Below are 23,174 nucleotides of genomic sequence, written 5' to 3'. Positions count from 1 at the left end.
TGATGTCATATGGCTGCTTACTTCTGAGAAATAGGCATGAGCTGCTAATTCCAATACCTGTAATAAGCAGTTGAATTATGTTAATACATTTTATAATACTTGAATTAAATGACACAATTAATGCCACATTCAAAAAATTACTTAATTGATAAATATCCAGAAGTTCCTCTTTTGCTCCCCAAAGTTAAAAGGCATGGTAGTTTAATTTAATTCTCGTATTTATGAGCTTTTTAAATTCCTTAGGAAACAGAGTAGAAAGCTTCTGTTAAGAGTTAGTTCATTTAGAAAAGAAATGTGGTATAGATCAGAAGAAGCTTTCAAGCCTAGATGTTAATTTAAAAATTTTACTCATGTTCCCCAAATATCCACACTGAAAATACGAGTTCTGATCTGTTCTGTAAAATAATACCTAGAGGTTTGATCTCAGAATGAACTGAAATGAAAATATGTTTTAATTTGAGCTCTCGAGCATGCACCCATGACACGTGTGATCCCTAACTCTTCAGCATGTGCAGTTAAAATTTCATTAGAATACCAAGTTGAGTGTATCTAATATATTTCAACCACCATGCTGAGGAGTTTGAGACCAGCTGCTAACATGCACATGGAAGGCACTGGTGGACTGCAGGGAGACTATGTGTTTTACAACAACAGACAGGACAAATTATCCTTGTTTGACTGCTCACACACAGGGAATTTCCAAGAGAAAGAGGGTTCTCACTGTTTTTTTAAACTAGCTCCTGGCTTTCCCATTTCCCTCTGGCTTCATAGGAGGTGCATTGGCATCTGAAATAATGGCTTACTTTTCCCACTTACCATTTTCATCTACAGCAAGTACACAAGCCCCTTTGGCCAGCAGCTCCTCAACGACCACTTTCAAGCCATTGCGTGCGGCCACATGGAGGGGTCTGAAAAAAAGACAACACTGAGTGTCAACTGTGATACATATTTGTATGAGAATGTGGCATTTTGAGTAGTCTGTGTAGTTGAAAGAAAGAAAGGACTTGAGGATCTATAAATAACATGAGCATTTTTACTTTTTCAAAAAAGATTTCTGAAGAGCTAAAGATCCAACTGTTCTTCCACATTGTCCCAAATTCTTCTGCAGATATTATTGTACAAATATTTTACACCTCAAACAACCTTAGTGATAAGTCACAGGGAACCAGAGAAAGAACTCAAGTTCTGGTGTGTTTTCTAGAAGGTTCTTTACCCCTTGCTTTCTTTGAATCACTGTTTCACACAGTTAATCAATATGAAATCAATATGACTGGTGTTAGTATCATCCATATACATAATCTTAAACCTTGTTATTAAAGGCATGAAATGATGTTTTATTGAATTTAGAATATCTTAAAGAATAATGTCAAACAATATATTCTGCTTAAAAATCTTAATGGAAAAAAAATTCTAATATTTCTTTGCCCTTAAAACAAATGCACAAGTAATTTCCCAAAATGGAAAATGAAGCAGCTTTTGGGTCTTTCACACTAAGGATTACACTGAATTATATTAAAATATAATTAATGCAAATAGCTTAAATGCTTCAAACATAACTGGGAATCTGATTTATAAAAACTTGTTTTTCAATAAGAATACATAAAACTAATACATTTAAGCAAATAGATTCTCCTCAAATATGGCGGCTGATAAGATTTTCTAACAACCCACTATATTTTTAGTACTACCTTAGAAATATCAGCAAGGAAAAACACAGACCTCACAAAATTCTATGCAGGCATATCAGAAGAAAGTTTCTAACTAAAAATGTCTAGCTTGGTCAGCAATTGTAGATATGTGACCGTGAACTTCACAAAGGAAAAGCCAGATTCATGTCTTTCATCACCACGTTCCCCAGCTCTAGCCTAGAATATAGCACATTTTTATTACTGGTCAAATAAATGACTATGAATCTGGGACTTAGTCAAACTTTAGTAGTCACACTTACGTCTGCAGTGCATTGTTTTTTGCATTAATAAGGCTCTCATCTTGTATCTTGTCAAGTATTAACAAGGCACATTTTTCATGACCCTAATGAAGGAAAAAAAGATAAGTAAATGAAACAGAGATGCAGAAATGTTCTGCGGAAATCACTTCAGTATGCTTTAAATTTAACATGTATTCCCTGCCTAATATCAAAATAGGCTATTTTCTGAATAATACATTTTTTGCTAAAAGCAAATGGTTAAACAGCCCTAGATTTTCAAAGATTCTAAATAAGGTGTATTAGGACTTGATTAATATAAATCTGAAGACTCTTGAGAGTCCCTTGGACTGCAAGGAGATCCAACCAGTCCATTCTAGAGGAGATCAATCCTGTGTGTTCATTGGAAGGACTGATGCTAAAACTGAAACTCCAATACTTTGGCCACCTCATGTGACGAGTTGACTCACTGGAAAAGACTCTGATGCTGGGAAGGATTGGGGGCAGGAGGAGAAGGGGACGACACAGAATGAGATGGCTGGATGGCATCACTGACTCGATGGACATGAGTTTGAGTGAACTCCGGGACTTGGTGATGGAGAGGGAGGCCTGGCGTGCTGTGATTCACGGGGTCGCAAAGAGTTGGACACGACTGAGTGACCGAACTGAACTGATCTAAAATATTACCATTTTTACGATAACTTTTAGAATTACTGTCCAGAGAACTGAAGCTGATGCTATGTCAGCTAGGTCAGCAGATAAACAGAGAGTAGAATTAGGAGTGTCCTTTAAATTCTTCAACAAAACTTTGTAAACACAAGTCAAGTCCCATCTCCTTCCTCAAGCCTCAAGCCTTCCTCAAGCCAAGCCTCAAGCCTTCCTCAAGCCTCAGTATCCACCTATCACTGGAATTCCCATTGTACCTGTTATCTGTATCATTCATCACTGGCTGCCTTATATTATAAATACAGTCTTTTCCAGCAAAGGTCCTTCTTTTCTTCCTCATTCAAAAGATACCTCTATATGTTATGACTAATGATAGTTTAAAATCTAAAAAAATCAACTAATAAAATAGAGACCTTTTTGGAACTTCAGGCCCAGTGCCTGGTTAAGGGGTGACCATTTCCTAAACCCTTGACACTCAAAATGTGGCTCAACAGAACAGCAGGATCAGTATCACCTGGGAGTTAGAAATATTGACTCTCAAGCCCCACTCTGGATCTACTAAATTAGAATCTTCATTTGAACCAGATTATCAGGGGATTGATTTGCACAATAAGTCTGAAAAGCATTGTACTTATATTCATGAAAACATTACAATTTGACATGAACTTCAGGAACCTGAGCACTTTTTGTGGTTTCCAAAGGCTTCTTGGATCATGAAATGGGAAAACGTAACCAATGAAAGGAATAGCTGAGATTTCTGGTACCACTGCATATAGATAACACCTTTAATAATACAACTATATTGGAACAAACCACCATCACTGGTGTCAACTAGCATCATATTACAATGCTTTATAAGGGAGACATGTAAAGATAATTTTAGAAGTGCCCATGGAGTTTTCATTGTCATGTACTGCTGGTGGAATGTAAATGGTTAAAACCTTATTACAGGGCTTTTGGTCTTAGAAGTGTTCATAGCCTTAGACTCACTAATTTCATATTTAGGGATTTATTCAGATTATTGTTCTACAATTAGTATTATTTGTAGTAGCATATATTTGAAACAAGGAAATGTTTAACAATAGGGGATGGGTTGAATCAAGAGTAGCACAGTCTTAAGGCAGGGTTCCATACATCTTCTAAAACACTGTAATATATGATGTCTGAAAGGAAGATATTCATAATATATGACTCAGTAACGAAAGCAGGTTATCCAACACTATGATCCCACTCTCATAAAATCATACATTTATCTTTTTACAGAAGCAGGAACCTTGAGCTGTATGTAAACACAATGCTATTAAAACAAACAAGCCTACACATTCTTTGCACTGAACTACGTACCAGAAGAAAAGGGAGACAACAGAAGCATACATAAATGAATACATTTATCTGCCTCATAAAAGAGCATTTTTGGCTATGTTATTACAATGTCTTCAAGCAGAATAAATGAAAACATGTGGAACTGCTTATATTTTAGAAGCCATTTAACTAAGTTCCTAACCTGTCTTTAAAAGCAAAATATGATACCACAACCATGAAGACAGATTCAGTGGCAGCATCAAACCAGATTGTGGTAAGAATTCAAGTGGCAAATTCCCTGAAAAGCATAGCCCATCAATCCCTTTGTGTGGGTCTGCCCTTTGCTTCCCCCTTTGATTCCATTGAGAATGACACCATCCTGGGAAAACATACATCTTAATTAAGAGCCATGATACACACTTCTGATGGACAGATTTAGGTATTATTATTATCATTTTATCATTACACTAAAATAACAGTGCTTCAAATCTATTTACATACTTTACTACTAGCCAAATGTAAGGATGTGTTCAAGTCCTTATCCTTTACAGTCAGGTCAGCCTGGGCACTGTTCACCAAAATATCTGCAGAAAGAGCCAAAAGATAGTTACTAAGACTACACACTAATTACATGCATTTTGAAGAAGTTACTACCAAAACAATAATGCTTTTAAATTTGTATACTCACATTACCATAACTAATATTTTTTAAAGAAAAAAGGAACAATTTATTGCCACGAAAATGAAGGTCGCTCAGTTGTGTCCAACTGTTTGCGACCCCATGGACTATATGGTCCATGGAATTCTCCAGGCCAGAATACTGGAGTGGGTAGCCTTTCCCTTCTCCAGGGGATCTTCCCAAACCAGAGACTGAACCTATGTCTCCTGCATTGCAGGTGGATTCTTTACCAGCTGAGCCACAAGGGAAGCCCAAGGATATTGGAGTGGGTGGCCTATCCCTTCTCCAGAGCTGAGCTATCAGGGAAGCCACTTTATTGCCATAGTTGTTCTAATTATTCAAATCCAAATTCCATAGTCATTAATTTATTTTTATTTCTTTGGCTGCTCTAGGTCTTAGCTGCAGCATGCATGATCTTTAGTTGAGGCACATAGGATCTAGTTTACAGATCAGGGATCAAACCTGCGTTCCCTCATTGGGAGCATGGAGTCTTAACCAGTGGATCAAGAGGGAAGTCCCTCGAGGCATTACTTTTAATTGTCTTTACAGTTTTGTTATTTCCAGGTAAAATGATTCTATTGTTCTATTTGGTTTCTAAATGTTGACAGATTTCACTGTGGAAAGGTGGGCTCACTTTGACAAAGTCTATCAATAACCAAGTTAACAGGGGACTAAAGATGAACAGCAATTAGATCAGGTGGCTTAAATACAATGTTGGTCTTCTCTCACATGTATATACCAAGAGGATGACCACTTTCCCAGCTTTACATTCCTTTGGTTTTAGACAGGCCTAAACTTCAAGACCACAAGTCAAGCACATACCCACGGCACCAGCCTGCCCGTTCTCAGCAGCCATCATCAGTGGTGTTTTCCCTGAATTGTCTGCCGCGTTCACTTGAGCATTGTGTCTCAGAAGAAGCTGCAAGCACTCCACGTGATCAGCAAATGCTGCTGCATGAAGTGGTGTCCTAACGATTTAAAACAAGTATGATGTTAGCTTCCTATAAACTTAACACTCCCTTTCTATATGTGCCTGAGAAACACGTGCATGGTGTCATCTTAGGGATTTAAAACTTACTGGCTTACAGACATGGTGACCAGGTTCCCCCAAAGGCCATTCAGAGTAGACACTGAAGTGTCACCTATGTGAACAGCACTCCTAGATTTGGGGGGTGTAGGCAGTGGTCCTGATAATAAAATCAGCATCTTTACTGACCCTTTAATCTTAAGTTCCAATGACCTCTCTCATCATTGATAAACATACTTTCAAAATTAGGCCTTAGATTTGTAGATAATCAGCTATTTTTAAAAAAAGCCTACATCATTTAATGTGAATGGTTGGTTTCTTTGGGAGGATAATTTGGCATGATTTATCAAAATTAAACACTATGATCTTTGAACCAAAAAATTCCACTTCTAGCACTTTTATCTCCCAGATGCATTTGGTCATGCAAACAGATACATGTACTAGACTGTTCACTGCACCATTCATTAAAACACCAAAATTCTGAAACAACCTGAATATTCTTCAAAGGAGGACAAGCTGATTAAATTATAACATATCCAGTCAATGGAATAATATGAAGCTTTAAAAAGAATATGGTAAATATATATGTTCTGGTATGGAAAGAATCTCTAAGATATGTTAAATGGAGAACTTTAATATAGAATGTCCTCATTTGTATAAACAGAATATAAGCATATATATTTTTATATATTTATGTAGTTATGTATATAAAATATTTTGAAGAAAATAAAAATTTAGAAAGAACAGTTTAAAGTAGTTTTCTCAGTGGAAGAGGCTGGGGCTTCTGGACTAAGAGGGTAATTTCTTTATATATCATTTATTATACTTAATTTTTAAAAACATGTCTATATATTACTTTTTCAATCAAAAACATAGATGTTTGGCCACTCTGTAGCCACAAAGAAGGCTAAGATTCATCAGATAAGAGCCATGCTCTTAGGATCACTTACCTGCCTTTGTCATCTCTACAATTGACAATACTGGAATCTATGGCCCCGAGTAACAGTGATGCACAATTCTCATGATCATTTATTCTAAAGTGAAAATAGATTTTAAAATTCAAAATATTGCTCTCTAAAAAATTATATATCCCCTCCTACTCCATCTTTCTATGCACTATATCTTTAATAATCTGATGCATTTAAAAATTTTGATACAAAATCTGAGCAAAAGTTTCATTTACCAAGAAGAATTTCAACATTATGAAGATTGGAAAATTACCATATATGAAATCTTCCTGGAATAAAATGTCTTTCTAATTCTCCACAGGGATAATATTGTTAACCCCAACTTATTTTGAGAATTTGGCGGACAAGTGTGACTATTGATACACCGAAAGAGCTCTTCACATGGTATGTACTGTTTCTCAGTCCACCCCTTCCTACCGTTTCCCTGGGTGGTTTGTGAACCACCTTGGAACCACGGCACTTCACAAAAAGCTCCTGAAAAATCAATAACATTAGATACTGCACTTTGATATCAGACTTATTTGCCTTTAGCAGCAAAATGGAATATACTGGTCTTATCTGTAATCTAAAAGCATTTTCCTTCTGCCAAAAGTCATTTCTCTAGGTGTGGTTTAAAGAATTCAAGCCACACCATTAACTTCCAGTGTTTCTACTTACATTGCACAGTGCAGTGGAGTGAAAGGATTACCGATAAATGTTCGAAAACATTTCTGCTCCAAAAGTACCTCTATACAGTTTTCATTACCTGCAAGGAACCAAAAGAATTTAGGGAGCTTCTAAGATGAAACTTTGTTTAATGAAATCTACTTTTTCATTAAGTACTGAATTTTGGCCCATGAATTTTCCTGAATTGGCTGAATGATCATTCTCCATGGGATAAAATTCACCAAAGGCCAAAATGTTTTTAACTATGTTCATAGGTGTTCTGAGATATAATGAATAAATTAAGCAGTGACGAGAAAGAGACCTCATCTGCAAGCAGAACAATTCTACCATACTCACAGCTCTTAGTAGATAGGTGCCCAACATAGGTATGCCTCAGTTTGTCCATATTTAGAACAGAAAATTTCCCTTTTACCCAGATGAATAGGTTCACTTATAATTACTCACCCTAGGGAAGGGAGGAAGATGTGATTGACAAAAAACTACTTACGATAGTGCAGGTTAAAGGACTTTGACTGTAAAACACTCTATAGTATTTAAAAGGGTACCAAGAACGGTTCTCGGCAAATAGTATGGACCCGCTGAGTATTTTTTAGCAAGTAGATGAATGAATGTGAATACTTACTTTCAACAAAATGGCAGGCAGTTTTCGAATCAACTGAATTTAAGTAAGGTCCCTGCTCTGTGAGCTTACTTGTTATGTGATCTATGAGCCTCCATTTCCTACATATAAAAAAACAGGAGGAATACCTGCCCTATTGATGTCACAGGATGACGGGAAATTTACTTGATAAAGGACCTAAATGAGGTTTGTGAAGCAATGTTCTCATACAATTGTTAAGGCAAGAAGGTAAAGCTATTTGGCTTTGGAATATGGATTATTGCCCTGGAAACCTCTTCTTGGCTGAGTTCTGTGCGAAATTAGAGCTCTCTTCTGATCTACCCCAGAATGATGTTGATTGAACAATTTTAAGTATTAAATCAAGCTTTTTTTGTACCTATAGAGAAAAAAAGTGAAACTTTGCTTTTAGAAGGACCGAGAAGTATACGAAGTAATAAACATAAAAATCCCCTAATTTTATTTAAGTTATACTGTTTAGCTTTCTAACTATATCCAACTCTCACTCAAATATTCCCAGACATTTCAACCTCCCTATTACTATGAATTTCCCTGAAGGACCTAGCTTGGGGCAGCATCTACACAAACCATTTCTTGGAGACTATATGAATCTCAATCTAAAGGTCTGTGTAGGTAAGACTGGGGATCCTTGAATGACTTTCAGTGTTTCAAAGTGCTCAGTGAAGGAGATTCTGGGAAGAGGGGAGATTAAACCTCCAATCTGGAAGACTACACTGGAAGTGTAGATTCCAGTGGATTGTTTAGGAGAGGCCTGCTCCCCTTCCCTTGCTTGTACCTGGAGAGGTCTTAGAACAGACAGACCTATCACCCCCACCCCATCCAAAATGTGGTCTGTGGGAGGTTTGCCACCTGCCGTTATAATCAACACTGGCACTCTATCACCCCCTTCCTGTAGGTTTTCCAGTGCCAGATAGATCTTGCAGCTTAACTCACATGGGAGTTAGGGAGACCTTACCCATTAGCAAGTAAATTAAAAAAAAAAAAAATCACAATCCTCAAATGGCAGGGAGGGAGCAAAACCAAACTGAAAAAGTAGAAAATGTGACTCTTACTGAGGTCAGAATCAATGAAAAAAAGAGGATCGTAATAAAAACATAATGAAAGATCTTAAATTGATACAGTTAGAGCACCATAAAACTTTTCTGGACCCAATAATCATAGTTTCTGAGTGAAATTTTTAATAGAAGAATTGATTATGGATAAACAAAACAATAGAAGCAGAGTAAGAAATATATGGACTTGAATTTGAGCAAACTCTGGGAGACAGTGGAAGACAGAGGAGTCTGATGTGCTACAGTCCACAAGGTTGCAAAGAGTCAGACAGGACTTAGAAACTGAACAACAACAAGAAATATATGGGAAAATATTCATATAAGCTTAGCGGTAGGAGACCTTTTTAAGCAAGACTGTAAACCTACATACCACAGAAGAAAAAATCTCACAGATTCAACTACATAAAGTTCAAAATCTTTACATGGAAAAAGATATCATCAACAAGGAGCAAAGACAAATAGTGAACTGAGAAAAAAACTTTTGCAACACACATAAATAGAGAGGATTCATATTCTAAGACAAGGTGCTCCTACAAATGTGTGAAAAAAGATAAACAACTCAACAGGGAAAAAATGAGCAATAGATGGAAAAAGTAATTTCCAGAAGAGGAAATGCAAATACATAAATCAGTACACAATTAGACAAGGAAACACAAAATAAAATGAGATATCCTTTTTTTGTCCTTCAAATCGACAAAAATTAAAAAGATGATATCACCTTGGGCTAACAACAGCTTTTATTTACATTTGGTGGGGGTAAAAATTATGCCATACTAAGGCAGTATGGTATAATTTAGTAAAGTTAAAAAATATACAAGCCCTCATCAATAATTTTACCCCTGGAAATTTATCTAACAGAATAAAGTACTATGATATGAGCATATACACTGCAGTACTGTTTGTAATGAGAAAAAACCTAAAAACAATTTGAATGTTCATCAACAGGGATCTGGTTGAATAAATATTAAATTCTGATATACACACTCATACTCATTCATGTCTATACCTATTTATCTGCTATAAAATATACAACTATTAAAAAGATTAATGTACATAGATACACATTGATTTGTAAGGATATCTGCAATAGAATGTTGAGTGCACAATAAGAAAAGTTATACAATATTTGTGATATGATTCTAGTTTAAAAAAAGATGTACATACATATATACTGATTCATAGTCTCAAGGGAGAATTATGAAAAATAAACACCAAATTTGGAAATGAAGACTTAATTTTAGTTCAGAGGCTTCAGTATTTCTGAAATGTAACAATTATCATGCCTTGTATTTTTTCTCCTCAAATAAGTGAAACACAAAATTTAAAATCTCCTCAGTAGCAAGTGTAACTAAATAAATGGGACTATGAGACATAAAAATGCAATGTTGAAAGATAAATCATACACCTACCAGCTGTCAATTGTGACATTATTATATCATATTGTTTTGGTTGTTTTTAGCTGTATTATTTCAATTCCTTGTAGAATCCCTGGTTATCTCATATAGAAAGGAAAGCCTGATTTAAACTAGTTAGTTCATCAGAAGTTCTGATGAGGAGTTATATGTTCAGTTCAGTTCAGTTCAGTTCAGTCGCTCAGTAGTGTCCGACTCTCCGCGACCCCATGAATCACAGCACACCAGGCCTCCCTGTCCATCACCAACTCCCGGAGTTCACTCAAAGTCATGTCCACAGAGTCGGTGATGCCATCCAGCCATCTCATTCTCTGTCGTCCCCTTCTCCTCCCGCCCCCAACCTTTCCTAGCATCAGAGTCTTTTCCAGTGAGTCAACTCGTCGCTGGTTAACAAAAAACGTAAAGTGAATTTTCATTCCAATATGGCATCATGGTAGCCACAGAGAGAAAAATATTTTCTATAAAAAGGTATTTTTGTTTTGCAGTATCTGAATGCAGAAAGATTGGATACCTTGGTTACAGCATCATGTTATGTTCTCACCTCCTTTGAGATCACAGTGGTGTTGGGATAGGAAGTCTATTGGAATCAGTCAAGTGACAATTAACTCACCATTGTAACAAGCCCAGTGCAGTGGCGTGTAGCCTTGGTTGTCTTTGAAAGAACAGTCCTCCTCGGAAAGTGCCATCTGGAGCAGCTCACTCAGCCACGTGGCATGGCCACGAGCAGCTGCATAGTGCAAGGGTGTCCTCCCTCTGGAATCTTTACACAGAATCGACACTTCTTGTTCCAGCAGCATTTGTACACATTCCTCATGTCCCGTCATAATCTGATGCATCGCAATTAAAAACACAACACAAATCTAAGAAGACTCAGCAAGCAAAGTTGTTGACTAAGTGAGGTTAGACTCAAAGTAAGTGGACATAACGCCCAGGTCTTAAGGGAAAAGACTCTTATCCTACTTAATAGAAACGCAGAACCTAGCAGGAATTCATAAGAGAAAGGCCTGTATGAACACGAGCATTTTAGAAACATCTCTTGACTTGCCAAACATAACCATGGAAAGTATCATGATGCAGTGGAAAGTATCAGCTTTAAAATCAGGAAGATGTGAGTTAAATTCTAGCTCCCTCTTGTAAAACTTGGACAGGTTAATTTATCTCTCTATGCCTAACTTTACCCACCTGTAAATGGGGATAGTAATAATGACATCATAGGCTGTTGTGAGGACTAATGAGATATGTAAAGGCTCCCAGGCTGCTGTGTGGCCCATAGGAAGTACCCAAAAAATAAGATCTATGATTATGGCATTAAACATTTAGAGTTCCTCTTCTTTTCATTGGTCATGGTGGTCAGCCCCATCTTTAAATAACAGTTTCCTGATTTCTGCTTTTGTTTCATTTAGATTACTTGATATACGTAAAAAAAAAAAAAACAGTTCAGCAGGTGTGTATGAAGAATTACACACAGTGTACTTATTTCAGCAGAGTACATACTTCAGGTGGTAAATGGCCCACATTGTAACAAAGAACAATTAAAAATAGCATGGTTACTCAAAACTAGGTAATCATCAGAATAAATTACAATACCTGCACACAATGGAGGATTAAAAAAGATAGGGCAGAAAAATATTTAGTGATATGGACAAAGGCACTTGATATACTATAAGAAAAAAAAGGTTCTAAATAGCGTCTTCAGTTTTTAAGATTTAAAACAAATCTATATTTAGATAAAAGACTGGTGATATATATCAAAAAGTGGTTATCTCCAGGAGGTAAGATTACTAGAGATTATGATTTTGTTATTTGTGCTTTACAATTTTTTTTGCCAATTTCCTATGATGTGCATGCAATCAGAAGGCAGAACCAAGTCTCGCAGAAATAGGTGTTCATGTATCTATTATCACAGTCAAACATGACAACTCAAGAGCAGAACCTAAGAGTACCTGCCATTATTTTACCTTTGCAAAAGATTTTGTAATTTCTTTTTGACTGACTGAGATTAACTGGTTATCTCAGGGAACAATCTTCTTACTAAAAATTCATAAGGAGGTAAAAAAAAAAAAGAAGAAACAAGTTCACTACAGAATTGCTTGACTAAAGCTAAGGAAGATGTACATACCCCTCTGTGTAAAGCTGTGCAGCCCATGATGTCAACAGCATCTACATTTGCTTCCTTTTCAAGTAACAATGAAACAGCATCACTGTGTCCATATGCTACTGCAAGCATTAGTGGGGTTCTAGGAAAAGAGAGAAATTGGGCTTTCATTTTTTAATTAATTTATTTTAACTGGAGGACAATTACTTTACAATATTGTGATGGTTTCTGCCATACATTGACATGAATCAGCCACGGGTACATGTGTCCCACCCATCCTGAACCACCCCCCCCACTTCCCTCCCCACCCCATCCCTTGGGGTTGTCCCAGAGCACCAGTTCTGAGTGCCCTGCTTCGTGCATTGAACTTGCACTGGCCATCTATTTTACATACAGTAATATACATGTTTCAGTGCTAGTCTCTCAAATCATCCCACCCTCGCCTTTTCCCACAAAGTCCAAAAGTCTGTTCTTTACATCTGTGTCTCTTTTGCTGTATTGCATATAGGATCGTCGTTACCATCTTTCTAAATTCCATATGTGTTAGTATACAGTTTTGTGTTTCTCTTTTTGACTTACTTCACTCTGTATAACAGGTTCCAATTTCATCCACCTCATTAGCACTGTCTCAAATGCAGTTCTTTTTATAGCTGAGTAATATTTCATTGTGTATATGTACCACAACTTCCTTATCCAGTTGTCTGCTGATGGACATTTAGGTTGCTTCCACGTCCTAGCTATTGTAAACAGTGCTGTGATGAACACTGGGGTACACGTGTCTCTGTCTCTTTCAATTCTGGTTTCCTCAGGGTGTATGCCCAGCAGCGGGATTTCTGGGTTGTATGGCAGTTCTATCCCCAGTTTTTTAGGGATCTCCACACTGTTCTCCATAGTAGTTGTAACAGTTTGCATTCCCACCAACAGGGTAAGAGGGTTCCATTTTCTCCACACCCTCTCCTGCATTTATTGTTTGTAGACTTTCTGATTATGGCCCTCTGAGCAGCATGAGATGATACCTCATTGTGGGTTTTGATTTGAATGGGCTTTTAAAAAGAAGATTAAAAAATACTCATCACTTCCAGTGGGAGCATCTTCCTCTCTTCCTTTGTCTCTCTCCCTTTTTGACAATTGCTTAGTATTTTCTGAGTGTCCCCGATTTGCTATCTACTACCTGGAAGAAGCTATCTGCCTCTGGTCTCTAATGACCACATGGAATGGTGGCAGTGGAATGATCAATATGAGTAGGGCAGAGGAAAGTTCCACCTCAAAATGTTCACTTGAATCTCATCATTTTCAGAACTATGCAGCATTGGTCAAATATCAAATATGAGCAGGGAGTGTGTGTATGTAAGAGACGCTTTTGTTTCCATCAGAGCAACTGTGAACTACTTTTACAGTTTTTTATGTTGGATTTCGGTTCAGTATTTCATTTGAACAAAGCTCCATTGCCTTAAAGAAAAGTAGGACAAGTCCAGAGGAAAGACCCAAGTGCTGGGCTCCAAGAGGTGAGGTCCAGTTTTGTCTCCAACATGAACTCATATATCTGGGGTGAGTCACCAGTGCTTTATTACTTTGCGTTTCCTATTCGTAAGAGAAGATTGGATGGGAGAACAGGCTAACAGATGGAAAATACTTGGGGAAAAATAACATAGGAAGAATAAAAACATGAAGGATTTTTATGAAGGTGATAACTTCTTGAGGTCTGTCGTATTCCATTACTAATTTTAAAAATGAGATGGTAGCAGCTTCAGAAGAGGGTAAAAATGAATAGAAAGAAGTAACAAATGAGGAAATATTTTTAAAAAGCCAGAGCACAAGGCTACACATATAAAAAGTTAGCTCTTTCTCATCAAGATACACACACACACACATTTTTCTTGGATATATACTCCAGCGCAAAGCTAATTCATTCTTCTAGGACCCTCATCCATCAATTTCACCCCAGTATAAACGCTAAATCTACAATTCAGCATTCAGCCCTCCTAGCTGTTTAACAAATTAACCGATCAGTTGTGATTTGAAATGTCAACCCCAGGTGTGAGAACACTTACTGTCCTTTGGCATCTTTCATGTCAACCACTTCTGGGTTGTCTGCAATTTCTAGTAATAGCCGCATACATAGCGTGTGACCATTAATTACTGAAAAAGAAAATAATGGACATTCTTTTAACAGACCACACAAATCCCTCTGAAATAAAACTTATTTGGACTTCAAACTGGTGGTTTCTAGTTGTTGCTTGAAGGTGGGAGGAGAAGGGGACAACAGAGAATAAGATGACTGGATGGCATCACTGACTCAATGGGTATGAGTTTGAGTAAACTCCAGGAGTTGGTGATGGACAGGGAGGCCTGGCATGCTGCAGTCCATGGGGTTGCAAAGAGTTGGACAAGACTGAGTGACTGAACTGAACTGAATTGTTGCTGATGGACATCCCCAGGTGAACAGCTAGTGCCAGCTGCTGGGCACAGCTGGCAATATTTATGTTACCAACCCATCTCCACTTTCTTCCTATCAGGGCACTGTGGTCCTCATCTAACTTTCCTTCCTAGATGCTGTACACAGGCTTTTTTCCTTAAAGAGGACATCCTTTCTTATCTACTCCTATAGAACCGATCATCTCTCTCCACTTTCTGGGTAACCTTTCTATTCCTCTAAGAGAGTCTCCCAACTCTGTATGATCTTCCTGTGTCCAGTCTATCTCAAGTCATTTTTAAAAGAAGGTTGAAGGGGGAGGAGCAGGCAGAGGAGGAGGGAGAGGAGAGCAGGTGAAGGAGGGGAGGAAGGGAGATGGGAACAGAGTTTGCTTCGTTTCCCCATCATTTTGCATTCTGAGGTAGACATTCTGACTGATGTCTGGTGACTTAAAGGCACACCTCAAGCTGGCAATGTTAGCCACTGGCTCACTGCTCACTGATTGACTGGCACTCCCAGAAGACTCACAGATGGCCCCCCACCCCAGGGGCTGGAGGACTTCTCCATCTGAGTTCCTCATATCAAAGCCCCTGTTTCTCTGCCTTCTCCCAGAAGCCTCCTACCCTCTATCACCTCTGCTCCCCTCTCTCTTCCTTGCTGAGCTCTGACTGGGGGCAGCAGGCCCTCACCCTGCCCCTCCTCACTCAGCTGCCCAGGTGGGAACTGGCAATGGGCAGGAAGCATGGACCCAATCTTGGGTTGGCCTTGATTGCCTGGGGTGGAACCCAGGGACTCACCCTGTCCTGTGTGCACCAGGCATGATATTCTTTAGGAAGAAGACCCTGGTGCCACAGGGTCAGGAAGCACCTCCCAGGTTGATAATCCTGGGGTAGGGTACTTTCCTTCAGCTCATTGAATGGAACCCACGCCTTGCAAAAGACATGATTTTCTACTCAGGGAGTAGGAATGTGAACAAATACATTTAAATTCTGAACGTGACCTTCCTCTCTGAACAATAAGAATACCATAAAATACATTGCATTAATCTTGTTATGGTTGTAGAGAGAGAAGGGAATAGATGCAGCTATGTTAGGTTGATAAAGGCTCTTCTTAGAGCTGTGTTTTACAGCCCTTTTTATTGCATGCCAGTCATGAGAGAAGGTTAATTTAATGACGACACATTTTTCAGGGACAATACGTATTAGAATTAGCTCACATTCATCAACACCACTCAAATTAACTACAGGGATAATACCCACATTTTGCAGACCATTGCATTCAGCTAATTCTCAGCAACATTCTATTTATGTACCTCAGGAGGAAATCTTGTAGAAATGTTGTTGCTCTTTTGCTTTTTGTTTTAAAAATTACATTAAGTCTGTTAGCACTGGTGAAATATGCAAGAGGTTTAATGTATGCTTAAAAGAAAATAATTAGCAGAGGACTGATAGCTAAATACTACAGGTGGTATTATTTTATAATACTCATGAAATACAGCATATTTGGATTGATTCCTTTTTCTATATCAATTTGATATTCTTTAAATTGTTGTTGTTATTCAGTCATCATATCGTGTCTGACTTTTTGCCATCCCTTGGACTGTAGCACACTAGGTTCCTCTGTCCTCCACTATCTCCTGGAGTATGCTCAAATTCAAATAGTCATAATCATAATAATTTCAAGGATTTTTATTTTTGCCTAAACTGAAAAAGGGGAAAAATCACCTAATTCATATCACTCATCCAGTATGAAGGAAATGGCAACCCACTCCAGTATTCTTGCCTGGAGCATCCCATGGACAGAGGAGCCTGGCGAGCCATGGTCCATGGGGTTGCAGAGAGTCGGACACGACTGAAGTGACTGAGCATATCCAGTATGCTGGAGAGCAAACTAATTGCTACAGTGGTGTGTTTTTCTTGGGCGGGTGCGGTTGAGATGGTGGGAGGTGGGCGTGAGTAGCTTTCCTGAACTTAGCTAATAGCCCTCAGTAAATATAATTCCCCTTATTTTAAAAGTGTGGCTACCCTAGAATTCTCAGCTTCCTACACACATTTTCCTCCAGTTGCCTTCTAGGAAAAAGATTCTACCATTTTCTTTTGCTGTACCCTGCCAAATCCAGCTTTGTCTCAGATTAGCTCAGCCTCTCCCTGACTATGAGTGACAGCCATTTTTCATGCTGCTCAAAGACCACAACTGTCATTACAACCATCTACGCCAAACCCTCTAAAATCCATCCTGGCTCCTGCTCCTCACAGTACTCTCAGGATTTGGAACAAAAAATTGACCTCTCAGATGAGCTGGAAAAGATTCTGGAAAAGCAGATTCTCAAAGCACAGGCTAAAGCTTCTGCACAGCAGACATTTTGTGGAGAATAAAATCAAATGCGAGCCTGCACCTTCCCAACGAACTGCAAGGGGGACACCCAGAAGGAGCGAGTCCTGTTGACCACTAGGGGGCTCCATTGGACTACAGCCTTTATCACAGTGGCAAATGAATGACAATGATTATTCTTCATTGTTGACTTGTTCACAAGAGCGATTTTCCACAACCAAAATGGGTCCTTTGTAAGTGTCAGGAAGTACTCGGTAACTAAAGCAGGATGCTGGCATTAAATACAGGCAACTTTAAAAGGAGAACTAAATGTAAACTATATGGTAATACCAAGAATGCCTAGAATACTAATTTTATAATAATACTTACCAAGAAGACTAAATGTGATGGGAAATAAGAATTTATAATTTACACTGCTGACCTCATGGCTAAAGTTTTTTCCAGGAACAACTGTTTTCAGATAATTAAGCAACACCATGTTTTTTCAATCTTTGTACTATTTTTCCTCAGTGGTTTAAACATTCAGAAATGTGGATGGCAATGCTTCCATGAAGTCCAACATTCTGAGAAAATTTTCCCAAGTACAAGAATCACAAAGTCTTTTGAAAACTGTTTTCATTCCTTTGCTTCCTCAATATATCCATTATTTCACAGTGAAAGATACTTACTTCTTTTTATAATATCTGCTATCCTGATCAAAGACTATTATCACTGAACTCCTGAACCCAAAGAAAACTGTACCTCAGCTGAGCTAGAAACTCTTCCACATTACCATGTCATCTGTGTATATGTCTGGAAGTATCTGGACACAGTTTTATTTAATGTGCATTAAAGAAGAATCACAGAAGAGGCAAATTACTTACTTTTTGAAAAATACATGTAGCTTTTTAAAAGACTATTTTTATACCCGATGCATCAAGAGTCAGAACAAAAGTGTGTTGGTAAAGCAATTATGTTCCAATTAAAAATAAATACTAAAAAAGGAAAAAAATAAGGAGTAAAACAAATATCATATTAACACATATATATGAAATCTAGAAACATGGTACTGACGAACCTATCTGTAGGGCAGGAATAGAGATGCAAACGTAAAGAATGGATTTGCGGACACAGAGGGGGAAGGAGACGGTGGGGCAAGTTGAGAGAATAGCTGCTGCTGCTGCTAAGTCACTTCAGTCGTGTCCGACTCTGTGTGACCCCATAGACGGAAGCCCACAAGGCTCTCCCATCCCTGAGATTCACTTACATATATACATTAACATATGTAAAACAGACAGCTAGTGGGAAGCTGCTGTACAGCACAGGGAGCTCAGCTCGGTGCTCTGTGACGACCGAGATGGGCGAGATGGGGGATGGGAGGCAGGCTCTAGAGGGAGGGCACATATGCATGCATGTAGCTGATTTGTGTTGCAGTACAGCAGAAACTAACACAGCCCTGTAAAGAAACTGTACTCCAAATAAAAATTAAAAAAATTTTTTTTCATTAAAAAAATAATCAGAGCAAAAGTGAAGAAGTAACATTTAGACTGCAGAATAACATACTCAGCAGACTGCTGTCTGACAATTCCTTTCATGAAGTAGCTGTGAAATATTGATTTTATGCTTTAAAATGCTATGAGATTTTATTCTATGTGATTTATCTGACAATAACAATACACCTTGCCCTTTCTTTCCAGAAAGTTTTGTGATTGCCATTGGCCAAAGGTTCTGAACACTCTTTTGAGTTAAGAAGGTCAGATGCAGCGTAGAGGACTTTTAGGGCAGAATGATAGATATGCGTGTGTGTGTGTACTCTGTCATATCCGACTCTACAATCCCATGGACTGTAGCCTGCCAGGCTCCTCTGTCCATGGGATTTTCCAGGCAAGAATACTGGAGTGGGTGGCCATTTCCTTTTCCAGGGGATCTCCCCGACCCAGGGATCGAACCTGTATCTCCTGCATTGACGGGCGGATTCTTGACCACTGAGCACCTATGGAAGCCCAGAATGGTAGATACATGTCATCAGACATCTGTTCAAATCCACAGATTAGACAACACCAATAGTGGACCCTAATGTAAGCTGTGGGCTTTGGATGATCATGTTGTGTCAATGTAGGTTCATCCACTGTAATGAATACGCTAGTCTGGTGAGGGACGTTGATAATGGGAGAGGCTATGCATGTGTGATGGACGAGGCGCATGTGGAAAACCTCTATACCTTCCTTTTCGATGTTGCTATGAATCTAAAGCTGCTCTAAAAAGAAAAGTAGCCTTTAAAGAAGGTCAGAGCCTCTCTGGATGTAGAACACCAATCATCTCTAAATGAACAGTAAGCCAAAAGCACAGGCATATTTGACGTAGAAAGAGGATATTTTCAAAATTGGGGTGAAGGAAGATGTCGCCATCCATTTACTCAAACTTATACGTGGGCCACAAAACTAATTTAACCAGACTCCTGACAAGACCTACCTGAGGCATGAAGTGGGGTTCTTTTGGTTACATTGTCTTTCACAAAGATGGATGCACCTTGATTGATAAGTGCTTCCACACATTCCGTATGTCCCTTAAAGGCAGCCAGATCCAGAGCAGTACGGCCTTTCTCATCCCTGATGTCCAGGTCTACCAGCGACTGCAGAAGGACTTCCAAGGCCTGGTGGTGCCCATTGTAGGCCTGCAAAGCAGAAACCAACAACTCAAGTGCTTGCTCACCTTAAATCACACAACAGTCCATTTGAGGGGCTAAGCCTCCCAGATCACAGAGGGAGGCTACTTCAGAGAGCACATGGCGTAATTACTGAAACACAGCTGAAACTAGAGCTAGATGGAAAAATTACAATGCACAGACCTCACAGTTACATATAAATTTTTTAATGCTCCTTCTCTTTTGTCAAATAATTTACTCCAAAGGTACTAAATGTATCAATGTATTCTTATATTTATATCTATTAATCTAATAATCTAACATAGGCTAATCGCTAAATGAATTAATATATTCTTTTATCTGTCAGTTCAGTCCTAAACACATTGGTAAGATCCGAATATTTTTTCAGGAGGCTTTTCTGTTAAACCTGGAGGAAAAAAAAAAATCACTAAAAACATTGTGGACTTTGTAATTCAACAGAAGCATACTGATCTTCTGTTACAGTCCAACATTTTAATTTCAACCATGTGAAATTTCAACCATGTGACCCTGGATGAGTTTCTTAACTTCACTTAGAGTTTGTTTCCTCATCTATAAAGTAAGAGCAATAAAAGTTGCCTTCCAGAGAGGAAGAGAAGAGATAAAATTTCACAGCCTTTGCATAGTGCATAATACATAGTTGATGCTTCCTTTTCTCTTGTTTTCTCCATTGATTATAATCAAAACATAAACACAATTATGGAAGTATATTCCATATATTAAGGCCAAGTTCAGTCCTATTGTAAGCTCCCACGCTGTGTTAAAGTTAGGAGGCTTCATACTACTAAAACACAAAACTAAAAGTCTGAAAGGAAATTTTTACTAAGTCTATAAGGTAAAAAACTGCATATGCACAAACAAGGTCAAGGACACTGAAATAAAAAAAAACAAGAATACAGTGGGGGTGGGGGATGGTTGGTGGAGGGAAGTATAGGAGGAGACAGAGGAAAAGTCTGTTCCCAGTGGCTTCAGCAGTCAAAGTCGCCTCTCATGTCTCCTATGCTATTTTTCTACTGCAGCAATCACCCTAGGCACAATTTATTTGAAAAAATGCTTAATGCAGACTAAGGACTAATTTCTTTAATACACAAAGAGCTTCTATAAGCCATTTTAAAAACTAGGAAAATGTGCAAAGGGTATGAAAAGGCAGCTCACAGAAAAAGAAAAGGTCAATAAACATATGAAAAAAGCATGTAAATTTTTAGGGTACTATTTTTAAACTACCAAATGGCAGTGATTAAGTCTGGGCATGTCCAGTATTAGTTAAGACATGGTGGAGAAAATCAATCTACACTCTGTTGGTGGCAGTATAGACTGGCGTAACATTTGTGAAGGGTGATTTGTCAAACTCTATCAAACATTTTTTAAAAAAAACTAAGTTGCAAATAATAAATACGATTTTGTTGTATGAAAAGCAAATATACTCAGATATACTCATATCCATGTATATTTCTGTATTCATAGGAAATTGTAAAAGATACAAAGAAAACTTAACAGTGATTACTCTAGAAATGAGAGGTAAAGTAATGAACAAATGGACTTATTTTAACTTATCTTTTTAAAAACTACTTGAATGTTTTTCTCTATATATATCAACCACAACAATAAAAAAAACCAGATTAAAAGATTTAAGAGTACTAAAAGGAATCATTTATAAAACTTTCTCGCTATGTTATTTTTATGAATGATTATGGTTATTATGTTATATATTAAACATATATATGTGTAGTATAATAACTCATATGCTGATGAATCCCAAATTTATATCCCAGTTACTTTATAAGACTTGTATCTTCAATTGCCTATTGAAATTTCCACTTGAATATCTACTATACATCTCAAGCTTAACGTGTCCCAAAATGAGTTCTTAATTTTCCTCCTAAAATTTGCTCCATTGCTGTAAATGGCAGTTTTACTCTCTTAGTTGCTCAGGTCCCAAATTTTGGAGTCATTTTGGTCTTCCCTCTTAAGCCCAGGGTTGTGGCCCTGCACAAGAGCTCTGAAACACTGGGGCAAGCGAGTGCTAAAATTAGTTTCCCCATCTCGCCCCACTGTCTTGCCATGCCCTGGTACAGGGGTGTGTCTGCTGAAAGAAAGGGACATGTTTTTGCTCAACAACAGAGGTGTCATCAGGTTGTCAGGCATCTGGCAGGAAACAGCTATCCATAGCTATTTGTTATAGCTATCTGTTATAATTTGCACACAGGTGTTGGGTAACTAGTAGCCCTCAATGGTATGGTCATCTCTACTTTCAAGCCATGATCATCTCTGCTTCTTCTCTAAAATATATCCAGAATCTATCCAGTTCTTCACTATACCACATCCTCCACTGCCACGATGGTAAAAGCTTCCCTTCCCATCCTTGCTGTGTGCTGTGTTGTATCGCTCAGTTGTGTCCTACTCTTTGTGACCCCATGGACTGTAGCCCGCCAGGCTCCTCTGTCCATGGGGATTCTCCAGGCAAGAATACTAGAGTGGATTGCCATGCCCTCCTCCAGGTGATCTTCCCAACCCAAGGATCAAACCCAGGTCTCCTGCATTGCAGGCAGATTCTTTATTGTCTGAGCCACCAGCAAACTATTACTGAACAGCCACAAGATGAAATCTTTGAAAACTCAAGTTGGACATAGCACTCCTCGATGAAAACTCATTGATAACACAACCAAAACTTCCCATGACTATTCAGACCCTTAGGATTTGGCTTCCTTCAACCTTGATCATCAGCATGGCCCCTCATTCACCCTGTTCCAACCACACTAGCCTCCCCTCCCCACTCCCTATGATGATTAAAGAATGTATGTTCTCCTCTGGGCCATTGCATCTGTACTTTCTGCTTGCCCTTCCTGGAGAGTTCTTCTGCCTCTAAGAGCCACATGGGTTTTTTGGTAATTCTGCTTCAAACATTACCTTATCTAGAGGCTTCCCTGCTGCTGCTGCTGCTGCTGCTAAGTCACTTCAGTCGTGTCCGACTCTGTGTGACCCCATAGATGGCAGCCCACCAGGCTCCCCCGTCCCTGGGAATCTCCAGGCAAGAACACTGGAGTGGGTTGCCATTTCCTTCTCCAATGTGTGAAAGTGAAAAGTGAAAGTGAAGTCGCTCAGTTGTGTCTGACTCGTAGCGACCCCACGGACTGCAGCCTACCAGGCTCCTCCGTCCATGGGATTTTCTAGGCAAGAGTACTGGAGTGGCTTGCCATTGCCTTCTCCGGAGAGGCTTCCCAGAGCCCAGTTAAAATAGATCACTACCCTGTTCCTCAACACACAAGGCACTCTCCAGCCCACGTATCTTGCTTTATCTTTATAGGATTTATTATCACTTGATACTTATTACATATCTATT

The 23,174-nt window shown here is 38.6% G+C and overlaps 1 protein-coding gene across 3 annotated transcripts in view; it reads right to left on the bottom strand.

Annotated features, from left to right (window-relative positions):
- The window catches only part of ANKRD44 (ankyrin repeat domain 44), a 320,963-nt gene that overhangs the window by 5,801 nt on the left and 291,988 nt on the right, over nt 1-23,174 (bottom strand). For all 3 annotated transcript variants that reach the window (XM_055398457.2, XM_055398458.2, XM_088828639.1), the window contains exons 18-27: nt 19,624-19,825; nt 14,480-14,567; nt 12,453-12,570; nt 10,944-11,160; nt 7,224-7,311; nt 6,549-6,632; nt 5,394-5,539; nt 4,394-4,476; nt 1,949-2,031; nt 817-908 (exon numbers count right to left, since the gene is read on the bottom strand). In XM_055398457.2, coding sequence (XP_055254432.1) covers nt 817-908; nt 1,949-2,031; nt 4,394-4,476; nt 5,394-5,539; nt 6,549-6,632; nt 7,224-7,311; nt 10,944-11,160; nt 12,453-12,570; nt 14,480-14,567; nt 19,624-19,825 — 1,201 coding nt within the window. The remainder of the gene's footprint in view (nt 1-816; nt 909-1,948; nt 2,032-4,393; nt 4,477-5,393; nt 5,540-6,548; nt 6,633-7,223; nt 7,312-10,943; nt 11,161-12,452; nt 12,571-14,479; nt 14,568-19,623; nt 19,826-23,174) is intronic.

The sequence above is a fragment of the Moschus berezovskii genome, chromosome 2 (assembly GCF_049115385.1).
Source record: "Moschus berezovskii isolate FMDL1 chromosome 2, NW_MosBer_1.0, whole genome shotgun sequence".
Lineage (NCBI taxonomy): Eukaryota > Metazoa > Chordata > Mammalia > Artiodactyla > Moschidae > Moschus > Moschus berezovskii.
Note: the sequence above shows the minus strand (reverse complement) of the source record. Positions and strands in the feature narration are given on the sequence as shown.